The sequence below is a fragment of the Paroedura picta genome, chromosome 5 (genome assembly GCF_049243985.1).
Source record: "Paroedura picta isolate Pp20150507F chromosome 5, Ppicta_v3.0, whole genome shotgun sequence".
In the NCBI taxonomy this organism is placed as follows: Eukaryota; Metazoa; Chordata; class Lepidosauria; order Squamata; family Gekkonidae; genus Paroedura; species Paroedura picta.
Genome location: NC_135373.1, coordinates 9,045,083 through 9,061,499, shown reverse-complemented (window position 1 = coordinate 9,061,499; position 16,417 = coordinate 9,045,083). Strand labels below are relative to the sequence as shown.

The window sequence follows — 16,417 nt, the reverse complement described above, 5'->3', positions numbered from 1 at the left end:
CCATAGACAGTACTCTGAATTAAAGACAAGTTCACGGGCTCCAGGAAATGATAGGGTCATGCTGCACAAGCCAGGGGAGACAATAGGGAAGTGAGGGGTCTTTAACAGGGCAAAGGCTAACTTTTCACGATGGCCCTGGGTCTGAACCCATAACTGTTCAATCTCTTGCAGGCCACATGCCAGAGGACACCCATGTAGGACTTCTACTGCTAGGGAGATAGGCTTTGATGTGGAAAGTGCGGGTGTGACGTTCTTTTGCCCACGTTGCTGTCAAGGTGTCCATGGAAGTTGCTGGAATGAAAGAGCTGGTCCAGCCCACTCAGATCTTCCCGGAGGGCCAGTTGGATGGAAACATAACATTTACCATTGTGCATGCTCATAGTTACACAAGGCTGCTTCTTTGTGCAGCTGTATGATGATACATTGTCAATGATACATGGTCAGCCACAAGTCCCTATTGTCTAATGTTTGAAGGTTAAGCATCAGGAGGTGATCACACAATGTTCTCATGCGCTGCGCTAGATATAGGTCAAGAGGGTGTGCCCAAGTCACTGAAACCTCCCCTCCAGGAGCTGGCTCATGGTGCGTAAAGGTGCTGAACCTGATTATACCAGCAAACACACAATGGGAATGAGGTAGAAGAGTTGTAAGGCTCCTAGGCCCAAGGCGTCTCCTACTCATTGAAGGGGATATCTGGAGATGTCCCAACTGCCTCCATCTGTGGGGCTGGTAAGTGCCCAGTTCCGATCTCTTCTGAGTCACCAGCCGGATAAAAGATGATTTCCTCCCTTTCTTCAGACAGCCAAGTTTAGATTTGCCAGTCTCATGGGAGCTTCCCTATCCTCACTGTTCAGCTTCTGTCTTTTTTGCATTTTCTTTCTCAAATGGAAGCAAAATCTCACTTGCACAATCTAACAGTGTGTAAAATGGCAGGGATCCCATGCAACTACGTGGTGTTTTTCAGCAGGTCTAGTGGAGGATCTGAAGCTGTGGGCATGTCACGTTTCTCTTTCTCATCCGATTTTTAGCTTGGATGGTTTCAGAGTGCAAGCAAAAGATCGAGGTATTCTGGGGGCAGCACCTCAGAGTGTTTGCTATGTTTACCACTAGACAGGGCAGCTGCCAGTGGTCAGGTGTTCGTGGCTAGTTCTTTCACGCCCAGTGGTCCACTGCCAATCCCTGGAAGAAAAGGGGGGAGAAAAACTGTTGTGTTATTGTGATGATGTCATTTCTGGGCAAAAAAACAACAACATCCCATGACACTCTAGGAATTCTAGAATTCTCTGTGAACATTATCATAGAGACTTGTGGAATTCCTAGACCATGACAGAGTGGCATCATTGCCATGGTCTTGCCCTGAAAGGATATTATGATACTGAAAACATTGTTTTCCAGGGCTCCTTTCCAGTTTCTATGTATCCCAAATGGTTTAGTTAGCATACTGGGAGTGATTGTTGTGCAGAATCACAAAAGAACCACACAGGAAACCCCTCAGGTATTTTCCATATGGGGTCAGGGTTGTATGGTTTATTGTCAGCTGCAGCAGCTTCCATTTAGCAGGTTGCCCCATATTTTCCCATTCCCAGTCCCTGACCATTTCTGTATTTATTTATTTATTTATTTATTATATTTATATTATATTATTATTATATTGAGACATATCTTGTTTTAGCATCGCTTTGGATTCTGACTGGATGGTGCAAGTTTATTTATTGATTGATTGATTGATTGATTGATTGATTGATTTGCGGCCACTCCCAAAGGCTTGTGGCGGTTTACATATGTCCAACTAAAAATCTATGGAGACATGTCATGGATAATGGCTGCCGTGTGGACAGGGAAACCCAAACTTTCCCACCCACCCAGGCTTTACAGTAATCCTTCCCCAAATTTTCACAACCAAGCAGGTCACAGATAAGCTGCAGAAACCCTGACAGGTACATGAATACCACGATGCTGTAGTGAAGCAGGAATAAGACCCACCTCTCAACAACACTGGCCCCTGGGACAGATAATTTGAGAATGAACAGCCTAAGTCTCTCGGCCTTTTTGTCAAGAACGAGCAGCTCAGAAAGGGTTATACTTAGAAAGGAGTGTAAGTGAAGGTGCTAATAAAATACTACATCGATAAGGGAAGATGACAAATATTTAAAAATTGTTCGTTATCTTTCATTTCCCTGCCCGACTTCCTGCAGAAGTTCATTGCTGACACTTCTGCTTTTGGGTTCTTCTTTCTTTTCATTTGTCTTGCAGCAAGATCCTTCCAAAGTTTCAAAAGACACCGACAACGCGGCAGCAGAACGTGACTGGCTCGTTTCTCTGGCTGCAGGAGAAGTAAGTCTACTCACCGTTGGGTTGCCAGCTGAGTATCCGTAGCCAGCAGGTAGTTGAGCAGGGCATGGACAGGGTAAAATGTGGGCCACTGTGATGACATCGCCTCTGGGTTCACCCCAGAAGTGGCATTGGGCCAATGCTTATTTCTCTCCCCTCCCATCCCATCTGCCATTCCACTGGTGTTGGTAGGCAAGGACAACCACTGATCAGGAGGTATCCCGCAAAAGTGGCCGGCCTAACTTGGAGGCCTGTTAAGAAGGGGAAAATCTTGGTCCGGAAAGGACAAGATAGTGTAAGAACAAAAAGCAATGGAAGCGAACAGTAGGGGAGACTAAATGTGCACACCTGCTGGTATACTCACTCCTTAAGAAGCTGATGAAGAGAGGTCCTAATCATATTTCTTTGCTGATTGGGCCTAGGGTTCTTTCTGGTTGTAACCGAGGACCTGAATTAAAACCGAAAATTTTATTCGAAAGCCTTAAAAAGAACAGGAAGTGAACCTGAACATATCGGTCTGTAACCTCGAACTTCAGCTAAACTTCCCAACCAAAACTATCATTGGTTCAGACGGTTGACTGAGAGACTACCAAAAATAGGCTCATGGCAGCTTACAATCGCCTTCCGTTCCTCTCCTCAGCACAGGAGCCTTGTGAGGCAGGTGGGGCTGGGAGAGCTCTGAGAGAGCAGGGTCTGGCCCAAGGTCAACAGGCTCCATGGGGACAAAGGAGAAGATAAGGTTTTTTCAGAGTCTCAAAGTGGCTGTCAAAAACCACTGGTTCTGCCATTAATCATCCTATGCTTTACAGAGGGGTTTTCTTTTGCCTTTTTTCTGTCATATGTAAGATGTCATATGTAAGAGCATGTTCTTTACCTGTGATCTATTGTTATTCCGGGCTGGGTGTTTGAATGCCTTGAGCTAGAGGGCAGTTTCCTAGGAAGCGAGAATTGAGCTCCTTCCATTTTGTTCTCCTTTCATTTCTTCCGGAAGGTTCTTTCCTGGAGGGATGTTATGTCTCTGATCCTGGCCCGGACTTTTTCACACACAAACTGGTACCTCAAGGGGGTTGAGTGGGCTGGAGGTTGCCATCTTCCCTTAATCTTGGCAAAGTGTTGTAGGATCTGCTCATAACTTCCAATAAATTGATCCTTGTACCAACTCAAGGTCTCTTATTGTGGTAGTCGTCTAGAAATCCCACACCTTCCCCTCTCCCCACAACAGGCACCTTGTGTGGTTGGTGGGGCTGAGAGAGCTCTGAAAGAAGTGGCCCAAGGTCATCCAGGAGGCTGCATGTGGAGGAGTAGGGAATCAAACCTGGATTTCCGGATCTGAGTCTGCTGCTCTTAACCACTACACCATCCTGGCTCTACTCTACACATACCTGAGAGCGGCAACCGAAGATAATCCATTTCCCAGATCATGCTTTTAACTATAAGCCGCATTGAACCACGAGGAAAGGTGAGACATAAATGTTTAAATTAATTAATGACACAAATTCCAGGAATACATGTAGTCAGCTGTTTTCCGTCTCCCTTTCCTCCTCTCTCACAGAAATTCTCTTGAAAAGAAGCTTGCCCTGGTTCTGAGGGGGTGTGAGGGAACCCAAGGGGCCAGCTGCTCATGGATCCCTGTCAGAAGGTAGAGAATCTGGCCTCTTTCTCTGCAACCCTGACAGTCCTGATCTTTGCCATTCTGTTCAAAGGTAGGTATGACATTATTGTTGTTGTTATTCAATTTATTTCCTGCCACTTCCGAAGCTGGCTCGTGGCGGGATACAATGTCCAATAAAAACCCATTAAAACTCCAATTAAAAGACATCAAAACACAGAACATGGCAGAAGCTCCCCACTACCACCACCCATGGACGAGGAAGGAGGTCAAGATGACTCAATTTCTTACTCACACCCGGGGGGTGGGGGGCGGGGGCATTGATCTTCCTCAGCAACCCCATGCCTCAACCATAGACCTGGTGGAAGAGCTCCATTTTGCAGGCCCTGCGGAACGCTGAAAGCTCCGGAAAGTAATTAATTAGGTCTCACCCATCTGGGAAACCATTTCAGGACCGTCAAGAAACCCCAGGGTTTGACGGAACCCTGGTTGAGAAAGCTTGGTGTAGAGAAACAGCAAAGAACATTATGCAATGTTAGGTGAATGTTAAGCCCAAAATACCCCACTGGGTTGAACCAAGCATGCTGGTTTTATAACAAAAAAACTTGTCCTGGGGCCTGGTTTGGAGGATTCGTTTCTAGGACAGGCTTTCTCAACCAGGGCTTTGTGAAACCCTGGGGTTTCTTGATGCCTCTGGAAGGTTTACCTTAATGGTTGGGAGTCAATTCTACCTGTCTGTCTGTCTGTCTAATTTGTTAAACATTTATTGGGTGTCAACCCACCCACCACTTCCAAAATGGCCTCCGATGGGCCTGGAGGGCCAAGAAGTGGAGACTTTGCTAATAAGTGAGCTGGTCTTTAACAAAGAAGCTTTAATTGGCTTACTGGGAAACCTCCAGTGCTGACATAACGAAATGGGAGATCCTCAGGAGTTCATTGTGTTACATTCTGGCTTGAATGGGTGCCTGAGGTCCATTAGAAGCTTGATGATCCAGCAATTAAGGGTGAGGAAAAATGGTGCAAAGGATGACTTCATCAGCAAAAGACTTTAAGGGGGAAAAGACTTCAGGTGGGGAGAGGCATTGGGGAGATTAGCCGATTGCCAGACACTATCTATTCCTTTATCCTCATTATTCCAGGGTGGGGAAAAGGAACTGATGACCCAGCCCTGTATATCTTTAGTTGTGTTACTCTGTGATAGCTAGATTACTTCGGAGGAAACATGGCAATCTTCACCGAGGCAAGCTTCACCTATTTCTGATGCTTAAAAAAAGATCTGAACAAGCTTTGTAGCCCAGCTATATTTTGCTAAGGTGTTTCAGGACCAGAGCCCTAACAAACTCAGCAGGGTATCAGTATCAGCGGCAGCAGCCAGTATAAACTTTATAAAATCCAAACTGACTACTCACCCACTACCTGATTGGCCCTCATCCAGGAATGGCCCTCCCAGGTAATTTAGACCCAGTCAGGAGGCAGCCGGGAAGGGCTTAATAAAGGAACAGCTCTCCACCACCAACTTCCTGCTAGTTTCAGAAGTTTGCTGGCTGGAAGAGGAGCCATTCTCAATGCATGCTCTGCTGCCAGTAAGATGCCCTGGCTTCCTGGCCTCTTTCAACTCAGAGAATGTGGGAAGGGAGCTGGGGCAGCCTCTGCATGCTTCTGGAGGCTGGGAGCTGCAGAAGGCCCAGAAATGACCCCCTGTCAGCCCACTAGGATCCAGGATGCCAAGGAAATGCCTGTACCCTGGGAATGTTCACTCATGAGTAAGTGATGGTCCTCATCCAGGAATGGTCCATCCTTGTAGCTTAGTCCCAGTTAGGAGGCAGTCCTCAGCCACACAGGGATTCAGCTCTCCACCTCCAACTTCCTGCCAGTTTCAGAAGTTTGCTGGCTGAAAAAGGAGCCAGTCTCAGAGCATGCCCTGTTACAAGTAAGTTCTCCTGGCCTCCTGGCCTCTTTTAACTTGGAGGACATGGGAGGGAAGCTGAGGAAGCCTCTGCATGCCTTCTGGAGGCAGGATGTTGCAGAAGGCCCAGAAAAAAAACCTCCTGCTGGCCCTGTGGAATCCAGGATGCCAAGAAAATGCCTCTGCCTTGGGGATGGTAAAAAAGTTGAGAAATGCTAACATCGAAGTAGTAATTGAGAAACCCACTGTAAGTTCTTTGCCAACCAATACTTTCATTTTCGTTTGAATCATACAATTGTTTTTATTTACTTTGATATTGAACTAAACTGAAGAATGTACAGACTGAAAGGTTTTCAGTTGTTAAAGCAAATTTTGCTATCAATTAAATATTTTATTGAAGAACTAGCAAGAAAGCCCATTGCAACCAGGAATGCAATGGGTGCTAGGGCCCAGGGGACAACATCAGGTGCAGATCTCTCTCTCTCTCCCCGTCGCAGCAGGAAACCATAGGAGGTAATCAGGGCTTTGCTGTACCCTGATTGGCTATATTCCAACTTGGACAGCCAGGACACTCTCCACCCCCAGTGCTGTTTCATAAATATTAAGTGGAACAATGGATAAGGATGAAACTGTGAATTATTAATTATTTGATGTTTATTGTTATTAGCAATTAACAATAGCACCTGGGCCTGGCATCCCTGCACCTCCATGGGATCCAAAGCCAGAGATTCCAACTTCTCAATTAGTCATTTTCTTCTGGAGGACTGATCTCTGCAGCCTGGAAATGACCTGCAATTCCAGCAGATCCCCAGGTCCCAACTGGAGATTTGCATCCTGCAGCCTCTCTGGAGTACAGTGCCACAGAGTTCCCCTTTCCCAAGCAGCCCTTTCATCTCCAAGATCCTGGAGATGACTTGTCATTGCAGAGTCCACTCTCCTAAACAGCCATTTTTTCCCTTGGGAGCTGATCTCGATAATCTGCAGATGCCTTTGAATTCCAGGAGATTTCTGGGCCACACATTGAGGTTAGGCAGGTTCCAGAAGGAAGGAAGGAAGGAAGGAAGGAAGGAAGGAAGGAAGGAAGGAAGGAAGGAAGGAAGGAAGGAAGGAAGGAAGGAAGGAAGGAAGGAAGGAAGGAAGGAAGGAAGGAAGGAAGGAAGGAAGGAAGGACAGATGCAGAGGCCAAGCTAGGTTGCATGGGGCTGGTGGGCAGCCCCTCTCATGTGCCCCTTTAAAAGGAATGCATATGGCCACAGACACCCCTTGTCTAGCACAGTCTGTTGCTTGGCTGGGGATGTCTGCCCTTCTGAATCCTGAGGCCTTCTGCTGGCAACTGCAGTCCCTGTTGTTGGCCAAGTTGTTGCCTAATAAAAGTGGATCACTTAGTTTCTCCCAAAGTCTCACTGTCTACTTTCCTGTAAAGCTAACTCTACTTGAAATTCTGGGCCTCAGGTTCCTTTGATTTCATAGGACCTCCCTGGAAAATACTGATTTTTATTTACCAGGCCAAGATTGAGAAAAGTCACATCCGTTCCTATGTCTCTCCAGCCATTTATTTGTTCACCAATTTCAGTAACTGGCTCTAAATATTCCTTACTTAGATCTTCCTGCACTTTCCAGACTCATAGGACCCTTGCTGAGCTGTCTATCTGTTTGTTCCCCAAAATACAAGCTGTTGCTGGTAAGGGTTGGCCAGAGCCCATAGCTCAGGCAGGACACACCCACACCACTCCCCCCAACCTAAGCCAGCGAGCCTCTACCATCATCACTATTATTTCCAACCAGGTGTTACCAACCTCCAGGTGGGGCCTAGAGAGCTCCTGGAATTATAGTTCATCACCAGATTATAAAGATCTGTTTCCCAGGCAAAAATAGCTGCTTTGGAGAACGTGCTCTGAAGCATTATACCATTTAAAAACCCCACCACCAAATCATAAGGAATATATCCAGGCCAGGGGTAGCCAACCTTTAGGTGGGCCTTGAAGATCTCCAGTCTATAAAGACAGGGTTGTTGTGCAGAAGAAACATTTAAGGCCTCCCACACAGCTTGTAGTGCAGATGAAACAGGAGGTAAAAAAAAAGCCCACAACCGCATCTAATTTCATCTGCACAACAATCCTGCACAGTAGGCTTCAAATGTTCATAGACTGGTGGAGAAGAGAGACAAATGGCTTGGCTGCATCTTCCCCACAGCAGCAAGGCCAGCCACAGCAGTATTGTAAGTGAGAAGGGGCTTTTCTGTGGCTTCTCTGTCAGCCAACCTTTAGGCAGCAGGGAAAAGGTGTCCCTCCCATGCATGCTTCCTCCACAGGAATGCATGCACACACCCACAGACTCCCCTGCATTTCTCTCTGAAATGCCTCCCTCCCCTCAGTCAGTGGCTGTTAGGGGCTTCCATCACAGCAGGCCCAAAGGGAAGGGAGGGGGTGCAGAATCCTGAGCAAGAGCAGCAATTGGCCCGGGGGACAGGGAAGAGTCCACCAATAAGAGGCTTTGGAACCTTCAGCACGTTAGAAGTACCTGACACTTTTTATTATTAGACTAGAAGTAAACCAGGTGCAGTCAGGATTGCACCAGGAACTAGGTAGGGGAGGATGTTATTCTGGGATAACACAGATCTGCACTTTAATACTGGGAGCCCTCAAAGCGGCTTAATCAATTGTACTGAGTTTTCTCCGCTCCTGGATATCGCGGGGGAAAGGGAGGATCACCACAGATCAATCAGATTGTTGCAGATGGCAAATTTAAATCGCCCAAAATCAAAAATGAAATTGCATTCAGTGTAGATGGCAGGGCTTGAATCAACCTGGGATTGGAATAAAAGCTCCGTGCAGATTTAGCCCCGGAGAAATAACTCAACATTTGTGCGGTTATGGACTGGACCACCCATTCCACCTCCTCTTTCTGGCTTCTGGGTGCAAGAAATGCAGCTTCTAGTTTGAGAGTTTGGGTCTTTCTCTCAGAACACCATCCCCATCAAGCTTTGAGCTCTGAACTTGTCTGGGTGCTTTCCAATGCTCAGAATGGCCCTGGAAGTCCTGGCTAGATCTATAGAAGAGCCAGGGAGAAACAGAACTTGATGGTCTCTCCGTTGATTTGCCCGTTAACTCCTGTCTTCTTTCTCCGGAAGGTTTGCAGGGCCAGAATTTGAGCTACAACTTGACAGTTCCTGCCTCCGTCTCTGTGCAACGCGGCCTCTGTGTTCACATTCCCTGCAGCTTCACTTATAATCAGAGAGACAGGAGCAACCCTGGGGAACTCTATGGCTATTGGTTTCAGAAGAAATATGACTATTGGCACACTTTTACTCATGACTCCTACCGCCATATTCCAGGTATTCTTGTGGCCACAAATGACAAGAGGCAGGAGCTCCGGGGCTCTGTGTTGAACCGTTTCCAGTTAACAGGAGAACCAGAAGAAGGCGACTGCTCCTTCAGCATCCTTGATGCCAGGTCAGAGGATGCAGGGGACTACTACTTTCGCATTGAGGTCAATTCCCTGAGATGGAACTACATCACTCAAAAGCCCCAAGTTCTCGTGACAGGCAAGACTTTCCTCCTGATCTATATCCTGGTGGCTTGATTGTCTCTTCTGTGCTGAGGTGGGAGAAAGAGGCTGGCGGCTGTGTTGGGGTTGCCATCTCTGGGTTGGGGAAAGCCTTGAGCCTTTGGGGGTGGAAACTGCAGAGGGTGGGAAGTGGGGAGGGGAGAGACTTCAGTGGGGTATAATGCCACGGAGCCCACCTTCCAAGGCATCCATGTTCTCCAGGGGAACTGATCTCTGTTGCCTGGAGGTAAGCTGTAATTCTGGGGGATCCCCAGGTCCTACCTGGAGGCTGGCATCCCTAGGCCATAAGCCTTGTGCAGAACTGAGAGGAACAGGAAGCCCAAGCGCCTCACACTTCCTGTTCCTCCACATCCTGGTCGTGTTTGAAATGCACCTTTCCTTCTCCTTACTGTAGAATCGGGGTAGTCAAACTGCGGCCCTCCAGATGTCCATGGACTACAATTCCCAGGAGCCCCTGCCATCTGGAGGGCCGCAGTTTGACTACCCCTGCTGTAGAAGCTGCATCTTGTTCCACAGTTTTGACAAACTATTCAGAGTCCAGTAGCAGCTTTAAGACCAACCGAGATTTATTCAGGGCGTGAGCTTTCCAGTGCAAGCACCCTTCGTCAGACTATGATCTTCTTACATGACAGGGAATATATAGCAAAAATCAATTCTGTTACATCAGTAGTCTGTGTCACAACCAAATACAGCCAATGATAATCCTTTGTCAAAACAGCCAATCAGTCCCTTAGAATTCAGTGGACCTTACAAAGAGAAACCAAAATGCCGCTATTAGAGATCAAGGGCTATCACCTATATGTTGCTTGCTCCATACAACTGTGAGACATTTCTCCCAGGGAATTGCTGGTCACTTCCTAAGGCCAGGGAATCAAACTTAAAATTCCATTACAATGCCGTATCTTACAGTCATATTATCACAAACTGTCAACAGCGTGGCTGCTGATTGGCCCCTTGCCCCAGGACTGACCAGTTGGGAGGCATGAAGCACCTCCCAGCCCCCCCCCCATGTGGCCCACCTTTGCCCCCCGACGGCCATTCTTGTGCTGGCCGCCGAGAGGTGAGGTAGGCCCACAGGCTCCAGGAAGCTGGCCCAGGGGGGGGACCTTCGTGGCCAGCCCAGAAGCTGGGCCAGCGTGTTGCAGATGTGCCGGCCCAGCTCCTTCCCCGGCCGCGAAGCCAGGCAGCTTACCCGGGAGGGGGGCGAAAGCCCTCCGAGCGCCCGCTCTATTTCAAGTACAGCGGGCTTAACTACTAGTTGTATATAAATGGGCTTTCCCCCACGGTTTCTCAGTTCATTTCTGCCTCTTGTTCCACCATGCCAATATTGTTCTTTTCCGCTGCTCCAGACAGACGAACGTTCTATCTCGATCTACCCCGCAAGGCTGTTGTGTGGATGGCGCCCCACCCCCAGCCAAGCTGCTTGTGAAAGGGTGATTCAACCCCCAAAGGGGTCCCAACTCCCAGGTTGAGAACCACTGGTTTAACAACAGGTTGTTGCTCTGACGGATGGGGGAATTCATTGTAACTTTATTGCATGATGTGATTTTTAGCTGTGCTGGAGATTTTGTTGGGAAGATGTAGTTTAAAAGAATGTAAAATGAAAACAACAGCACCCTTGAGGTGGGTGGTGGGTGGTGGATGCACAGAAGAAAAAGTGTTCATGGCTGGAGTTGCCAGGCTTCAATTTGTGAGACCCATTCATGGTCATGCATACTTCTTCAAATACATGGTGAGCAAGTACAAAAAAGTTTATACCCAGTGGTGGGATTCTGCAATGATCCCAAATATAAACAAAGTAAATGCAGAATCCGCCCAGGTAGGCCCATTGGAATTGGCTGCAGTTCTTTTCCTGCAGCCACTGGGTGTTTCTGCTGAGCACACAACCAGGACCTTGGCTGCATACAACAAACAGCCCTGCAAGGCAGGCCTTTTACAAATTACCTGCTGAATGCATTCCAACAACCAGAATTAAACATTGTTGACTTTCCGGATGCTACTGGACTCCAACTTGGTTCTGTCACTTCAGACCGACACAACTACCTTCTGAATCTCTTTTCCTAGGGGTAAGACCCATCGAATAGGCTTCCTTGGGCAGGCCTGCATAAGTGACTTTGGTGCTCTCTGGCTGACAACGTCTCTGAGACTGATCTACCTTATAGGATTGTTGCGGGGGGGGGGGGATGGAGGAGAAGAGAACAAAAGTGTAAGCTACTTTGGGTCCCCACTGAAGAGAAAAGTGAGGTCTAAAATGAAATATAAACCGCCTGTTTCTTTTCCTTTGCTTAGAGTTAGAGGAGCCACAGATCTGGGCCTCATCCGCAGTGCTTTCTGGGAAGGAGGCTCTTTACGCCTGTTTGGCACCAGGGCCCTGTGTTGAGATTCAGGCCAGGATTTCATGGACAACCTCTCTGTCAGGATATAAGACGACTGACTGGAGTCAGCAGCACATCAACGGCAGCTGGACTTACGGGTCCAACTTCACCTTCACACCCTCCCTAAATGATCAGGGTAGAGAGCTCACCTGCCGGGTTTGGTACCCTAATCTCCGGGAACAAGTTACGAAGAGCATCCGACTTGAAGTTGCTGGTGAGTATCTTCCTCCCCCTTTATTTTGACTTCCCTCCCCCTGGGACTGTCCCCAGCACCCCCTCTGTTTACCTTGGGTTCCCCTTCAGACGTCCTTATCATTCTCCTGGTTATTTCAGATCCACCCAAGACTGTAGACATCTCCACAAATGCCACAGATCATGAGCATCTTGGTGAGACACAATGTCTAAAACAGCTTGACTACCCTTCCTTATCACTCTCCCCTTCTGGCCAGAGACCTAACAATCCCCAGGCCTTGTCAAGAGCCCTTGAGGGACTCACGGGACAGCTGATCACTACACAAGTGGCTCAAAGCCACAAGCACGCTGCTGGAAAGCTAGATTGGAACTGACCCATGGAGAAGGGAAAGCAACTGTAAGCCGCTTTGAGACTCCTTCGGTTAGAGAAAAGTAGCATATAAGAACCAATTCTTCTTCTTCTTCTTCTTCTTCTTCTTCTTCTTCTTCTTCTTCTTCTTCTTCTTCTTCTTCTTCTTCTTCCCACATTGCACGGTTTCGCTCTGGGGCGGGGGGAAGTACGGAGTCAGGGGTTATATGTTACAATCCATGATTTTTGCCTCAGTTTTGACAATGCCTTGTTGAGTACTCTTGCTTGCTCAGTAAATGAAATCTTTTGCTTCAAGTCAAGGGTTTGCTTTTCTGAGCAGCTGAAGATCCTCGCAGTATCATGAACCTGGGACACTCTTCCAGAAGACACAAAATGAGCTGAGACATTGTCTTAAGAAAAGTCCAAAACTGTTTTATTAAAGTCCGTAGAGGGTCCAGCAGGGCACTTCGTGAAACCAAGGCATTGCTAAGAACAAGGTACTAAACCAAGACTGGGGTTCATATAAACAATCTCCATCCACACTGCGGAGAAACTCTACTTAGAGAACAGAGTTATCAATTGACAGCTAATGCACACAGTGCCTGGACAACTAGGGCAGATATTTGGTAGTGGCAATTTGGGCAGTGAGTTTTTAACTTCCAAATTAGGCCAAATTAGAAAGCACTGGCAAGGCCGCCCTGTATTGAGTCTGCCATGAAAACGCTGGAGGGCGTAACCCCAAGGGTCAGACATGACTCAGTGCTTGCACAGGGGATACCTTTACCTTTACCTTTTTAGTCCTTCTAAAGAGGGAAGGCAGATCGCTGCCTAGTTAGAAACAATAAATATGCTGTGTGCATTTCTGCAGACTCCTGTGTATGTGAAAGTTTCAGAATCCTCAATAGGCACTGGGATACAGCCTCATCTAGGAAGCGGGAAAGTGGAGGTACTAGGGGAAAGTGTACACTTTCTAGGAGTCAGAGAAGTTCTAGGGAAGAAGAAGAGTTGGTTCTTATATGCCGCTTTTCCCTACCCGAAGGAGGCTCAAAGCGGCTTACAGTCGCCTTCCCTTTCCTCTCCCCACAACAGACACCCTGTGGGGTAGGTGAGGCTGAGAGAGCGCTGATTTCACTGCTCGGTCAAAACAGTTTTATCAGTGCCGTGGCGAGCCCAAGGTCACCCAGCTGGCTGCATGTGGGGGAGCGCAGAACTGAACCTGGCATGCCAGAGTAGAAGCCCGCACTCCTAACCACTACACCAAGCTGGAGCTCAAAAAGACAAAGAGGAAAGACAAACAGAAGTGTTTTAGGATAAACACAATAAAGAAACCTCAGTTTTAAAAGAATCTTAACATTTGAATGAAAAACCTATGAACATCAATACAGAACTTGAAACTGGCAAATAACTGATTTGTATTAAAATGAGATTGCTCATTCCAACTACCCTTTCCCACTTTGTAAAATAAAACCTTTTATTGGTTTGATCCTAAAAATGCCTCACTGCCTTTCTGATAAAGGGTTATGAGAAAGAAGGTTCTAGACCTTCCCCAAAGGTGCCATGGCTGAGTTAAAGTCAAAAGATCTACCAATGACAGGGTAGGACAATGAGTTTCATTATACCACAAAGAAGAAGAGTTGGTTTTCATACCCCACTTTTCAGTACCCAAAGGAGTCACAAAGCGGCTTACAATTGTCTCTCCCTACAACACTCTGTGAGATAGATGGGGCTGAGAGAGCTCTGACAGAACGGCTTTGTGAGAACAGCTCTAAAAAGACTGTGACTAATCCAGGGTCTCCCAGCTGGCTGCATGTGGAGGGGTGGGGAATCAAACCCACCTCTTCAGATTAGAGACTATCACTCTTAACCACTAAACCATGGTAACTAGGCAAGCTCAGGCTGTGAGGGAACAACAACATTTCATTTTGGAGGGAAAATTTACCAACGAGTGGGGAAGTGTGTATAGGGGACTGTCAAAAGCCTCCGGGGAGGGTGGTATATAAGTATGATAGGTAGATAGGTAGATAGGTAGATAGGTAGATAGGTAGATAGGTAGATAGGTAGGTAGATAGATAGATAGATAGATAGATAGATAGATAGATAGATAGATAGATAGATAGATAGATAGATAGATAGATAGATAGATAGATAGATAGATAGATAGATAGATAGATAGATAAACAAACTGAACTTGATTAACCAAGGGTCTGATTCAGTGTAAGGCAGCTTCATATATATGTTTGTGTGTGTGTGTTTTTGGTTTTGTTCTATCTGAAGATGCTGGTCTTAATGGTAAATTAGGCTGTCCAGACCTCATGGTTGTCCTCTGTATTGTATAAGAATTGAGGATCTTGGGGTGCTCGCATTTTCTCAGTGGAGCAATAGAAAGGTTTGGAAGCGGCTGATAGATTTCCATGTTTTCTCATTTCAGCAACCCATAATAAGATTTTGGGGTCTTCGGTAATCATCTTGATAATCGTGTGCCCGACAGTCAAGTAAGTATTTCTTCTTCTTGGCTTGAAAGCAGAATAGCTCGGGGTGGGAGGGAACAAAAACTGAGCATTGCATTCAGAACTATTCTAGATCTTCCACAAACCTTATTGAGCCAGCTCACACAGCTCCATTCTTGGGCCAATGACTCTTTCCTCTTGAAATCTCCTTTTCAGGATTTTGTTTTGTATCCTGTTCTTCTTCTCAATCATTTGGGTTTCAAACCAGAGGAAAGCTCCATTGAGAGAAAAGGCAATGAGGATGACGTCACTTGGATGATCTACCTGCCTCACTTCCTTCACCTGTGGAAGTCAGTGGCATCTCACAAATGTTTAAAAAATAAATGAAAGGGAGTTTTTTAATGTATTTAAACAAGAAGGTAAGATTTCTGTTGAGAACATTTATGCAAACTAAAGAAGAGCAGTTATATCATCTTTTAAAGTTGGCAAGCAATATTAAAAAGTCAGGAAAGAGGACAAATCCAGTTATGAGAGAAGAGGAGAAACCGTCAAGGTCACTACAGTAACTGTCCAAAACGGAATGGATGAAGATGTCTGTGAATAAAAACAAAAAATGTGGCAATTTGGATGTTTTAAAAAGTCAACTGAAGAGGTCAAAATGGAAGGTATAGAAGGTAAAGATAGACGGCCACACAGGAACTTTATGCAACAGACTGAGATTAGCAAGGGCTGGTGTGATAATATAGTGGGGAAAGCCAGACAATGTTCATGGCCTTTACACGAAGTAAACAATAATAAATTCTAGTGACTATCACAGGGTATGTGGAACACATACCTGCTCTGGAGCTTCTTGGTCTTGGCTCACTCCCTCTCTGCTTTAGACCAATACACACACATGCACAGACTCCTTCTCCCCATTCTCTCTCCTCCTTACCTTTCGCTTCCCCAGTGTCCATCCTCGTCCCTTCCCCCATCTCTCTCTCTCTCTCACACACACACACACAGGCATAGACTTCTTGCCCCACCCACTTCCCCTTTCCTTCCCCCTTCTTATCTCTCACAGCAGAAGACCTGCCTTGTTCTACAATCCTCCGCTGCCTAAGGTGGCTGGCCAAAGCTGGCAGCTGCAGGTCTCCTTTGGGGCTCTGGCAGAGCACTAAGTGGAGCTCAGATCTGGACCTCGCTGCTCTGCTGCTGCCAGCTCTACCTCCTGTCTTCCAAGGCTGGTCCCGCTCTCCTGAGGGTGGGATCAGCCTTGGAAGATGGGCAGCAGTAGTACCAGACCACCAAGCAGGGCTCAGTGTTGGGCCTCACTGCTCTTTTACTACTGCCATCTACTGGTGCACTCTCTGAAGTTGGATAATGGACATCTCATCCGTTATCATTTCCGTTACAGAGAGCGCAACAGGAGATGTGTTCCACATCAATAAATTACATGGAAGATTTGTAAAAGGAATCAGATTTATTAAGGAAAATATGGTAATGAATAGAATAAATCAATGTTCCTCAAACAGAAATAAATAAACATGCAGAAAAGAGCAGTGTGATAGAACTTGTGTGGGGATGATCCCAGTGTACACGATATGCTAACATACTAGATCCAGATGGTTTCTGAAGTGCTCTGTAGAATCCGATTAGGGT

The 16,417-nt window shown here is 46.7% G+C and overlaps 1 protein-coding gene across 3 annotated transcripts; it reads left to right on the top strand.

The window, feature by feature from the left end:
* Positions 1-2,247: 2,247 nt before the first annotated feature.
* On the top strand, positions 2,248-16,308 carry LOC143838939 (sialic acid-binding Ig-like lectin 8). 3 transcript variants are annotated; one of them, XM_077340833.1, is made up of 8 exons: positions 2,248-2,334; positions 3,554-3,790; positions 3,884-4,034; positions 8,977-9,390; positions 11,703-12,002; positions 12,122-12,175; positions 14,758-14,821; positions 14,993-16,308. In XM_077340833.1, the coding sequence occupies exons 3-8, from the start codon at positions 3,953-3,955 to the stop codon at positions 15,093-15,095; spliced, it is 1,017 nt and encodes a 338-aa protein (XP_077196948.1). In that variant the 5' UTR covers positions 2,248-2,334; positions 3,554-3,790; positions 3,884-3,952; the 3' UTR covers positions 15,096-16,308. The 3 variants fall into 3 exon arrangements, with proteins under 3 accessions (XP_077196948.1, XP_077196949.1, XP_077196950.1); XM_077340834.1 differs by lacking the exon at positions 12,122-12,175; XM_077340835.1 differs by lacking the exons at positions 14,758-14,821; positions 14,993-16,308 and adding an exon at positions 12,646-12,732.
* The last annotated feature ends 109 nt before the right edge of the window (positions 16,309-16,417 follow it).

Excerpts from the sequence above, each read along its gene's own strand:
- LOC143838939 (XM_077340833.1), top strand. The coding sequence starts at position 3,953 with ATGGATCCCTGTCAGAAGGTAGAGAATCTGGCCTCTTTCTCTGCAACC. Across the intron at positions 12,003-12,121 it reads CATCCGACTTGAAGTTGCTG|ATCCACCCAAGACTGTAGAC; the intron begins GTGAGTATCTTC and ends TGGTTATTTCAG. Across the intron at positions 14,822-14,992 it reads ATCGTGTGCCCGACAGTCAA|GATTTTGTTTTGTATCCTGT; the intron begins GTAAGTATTTCT and ends TCTCCTTTTCAG.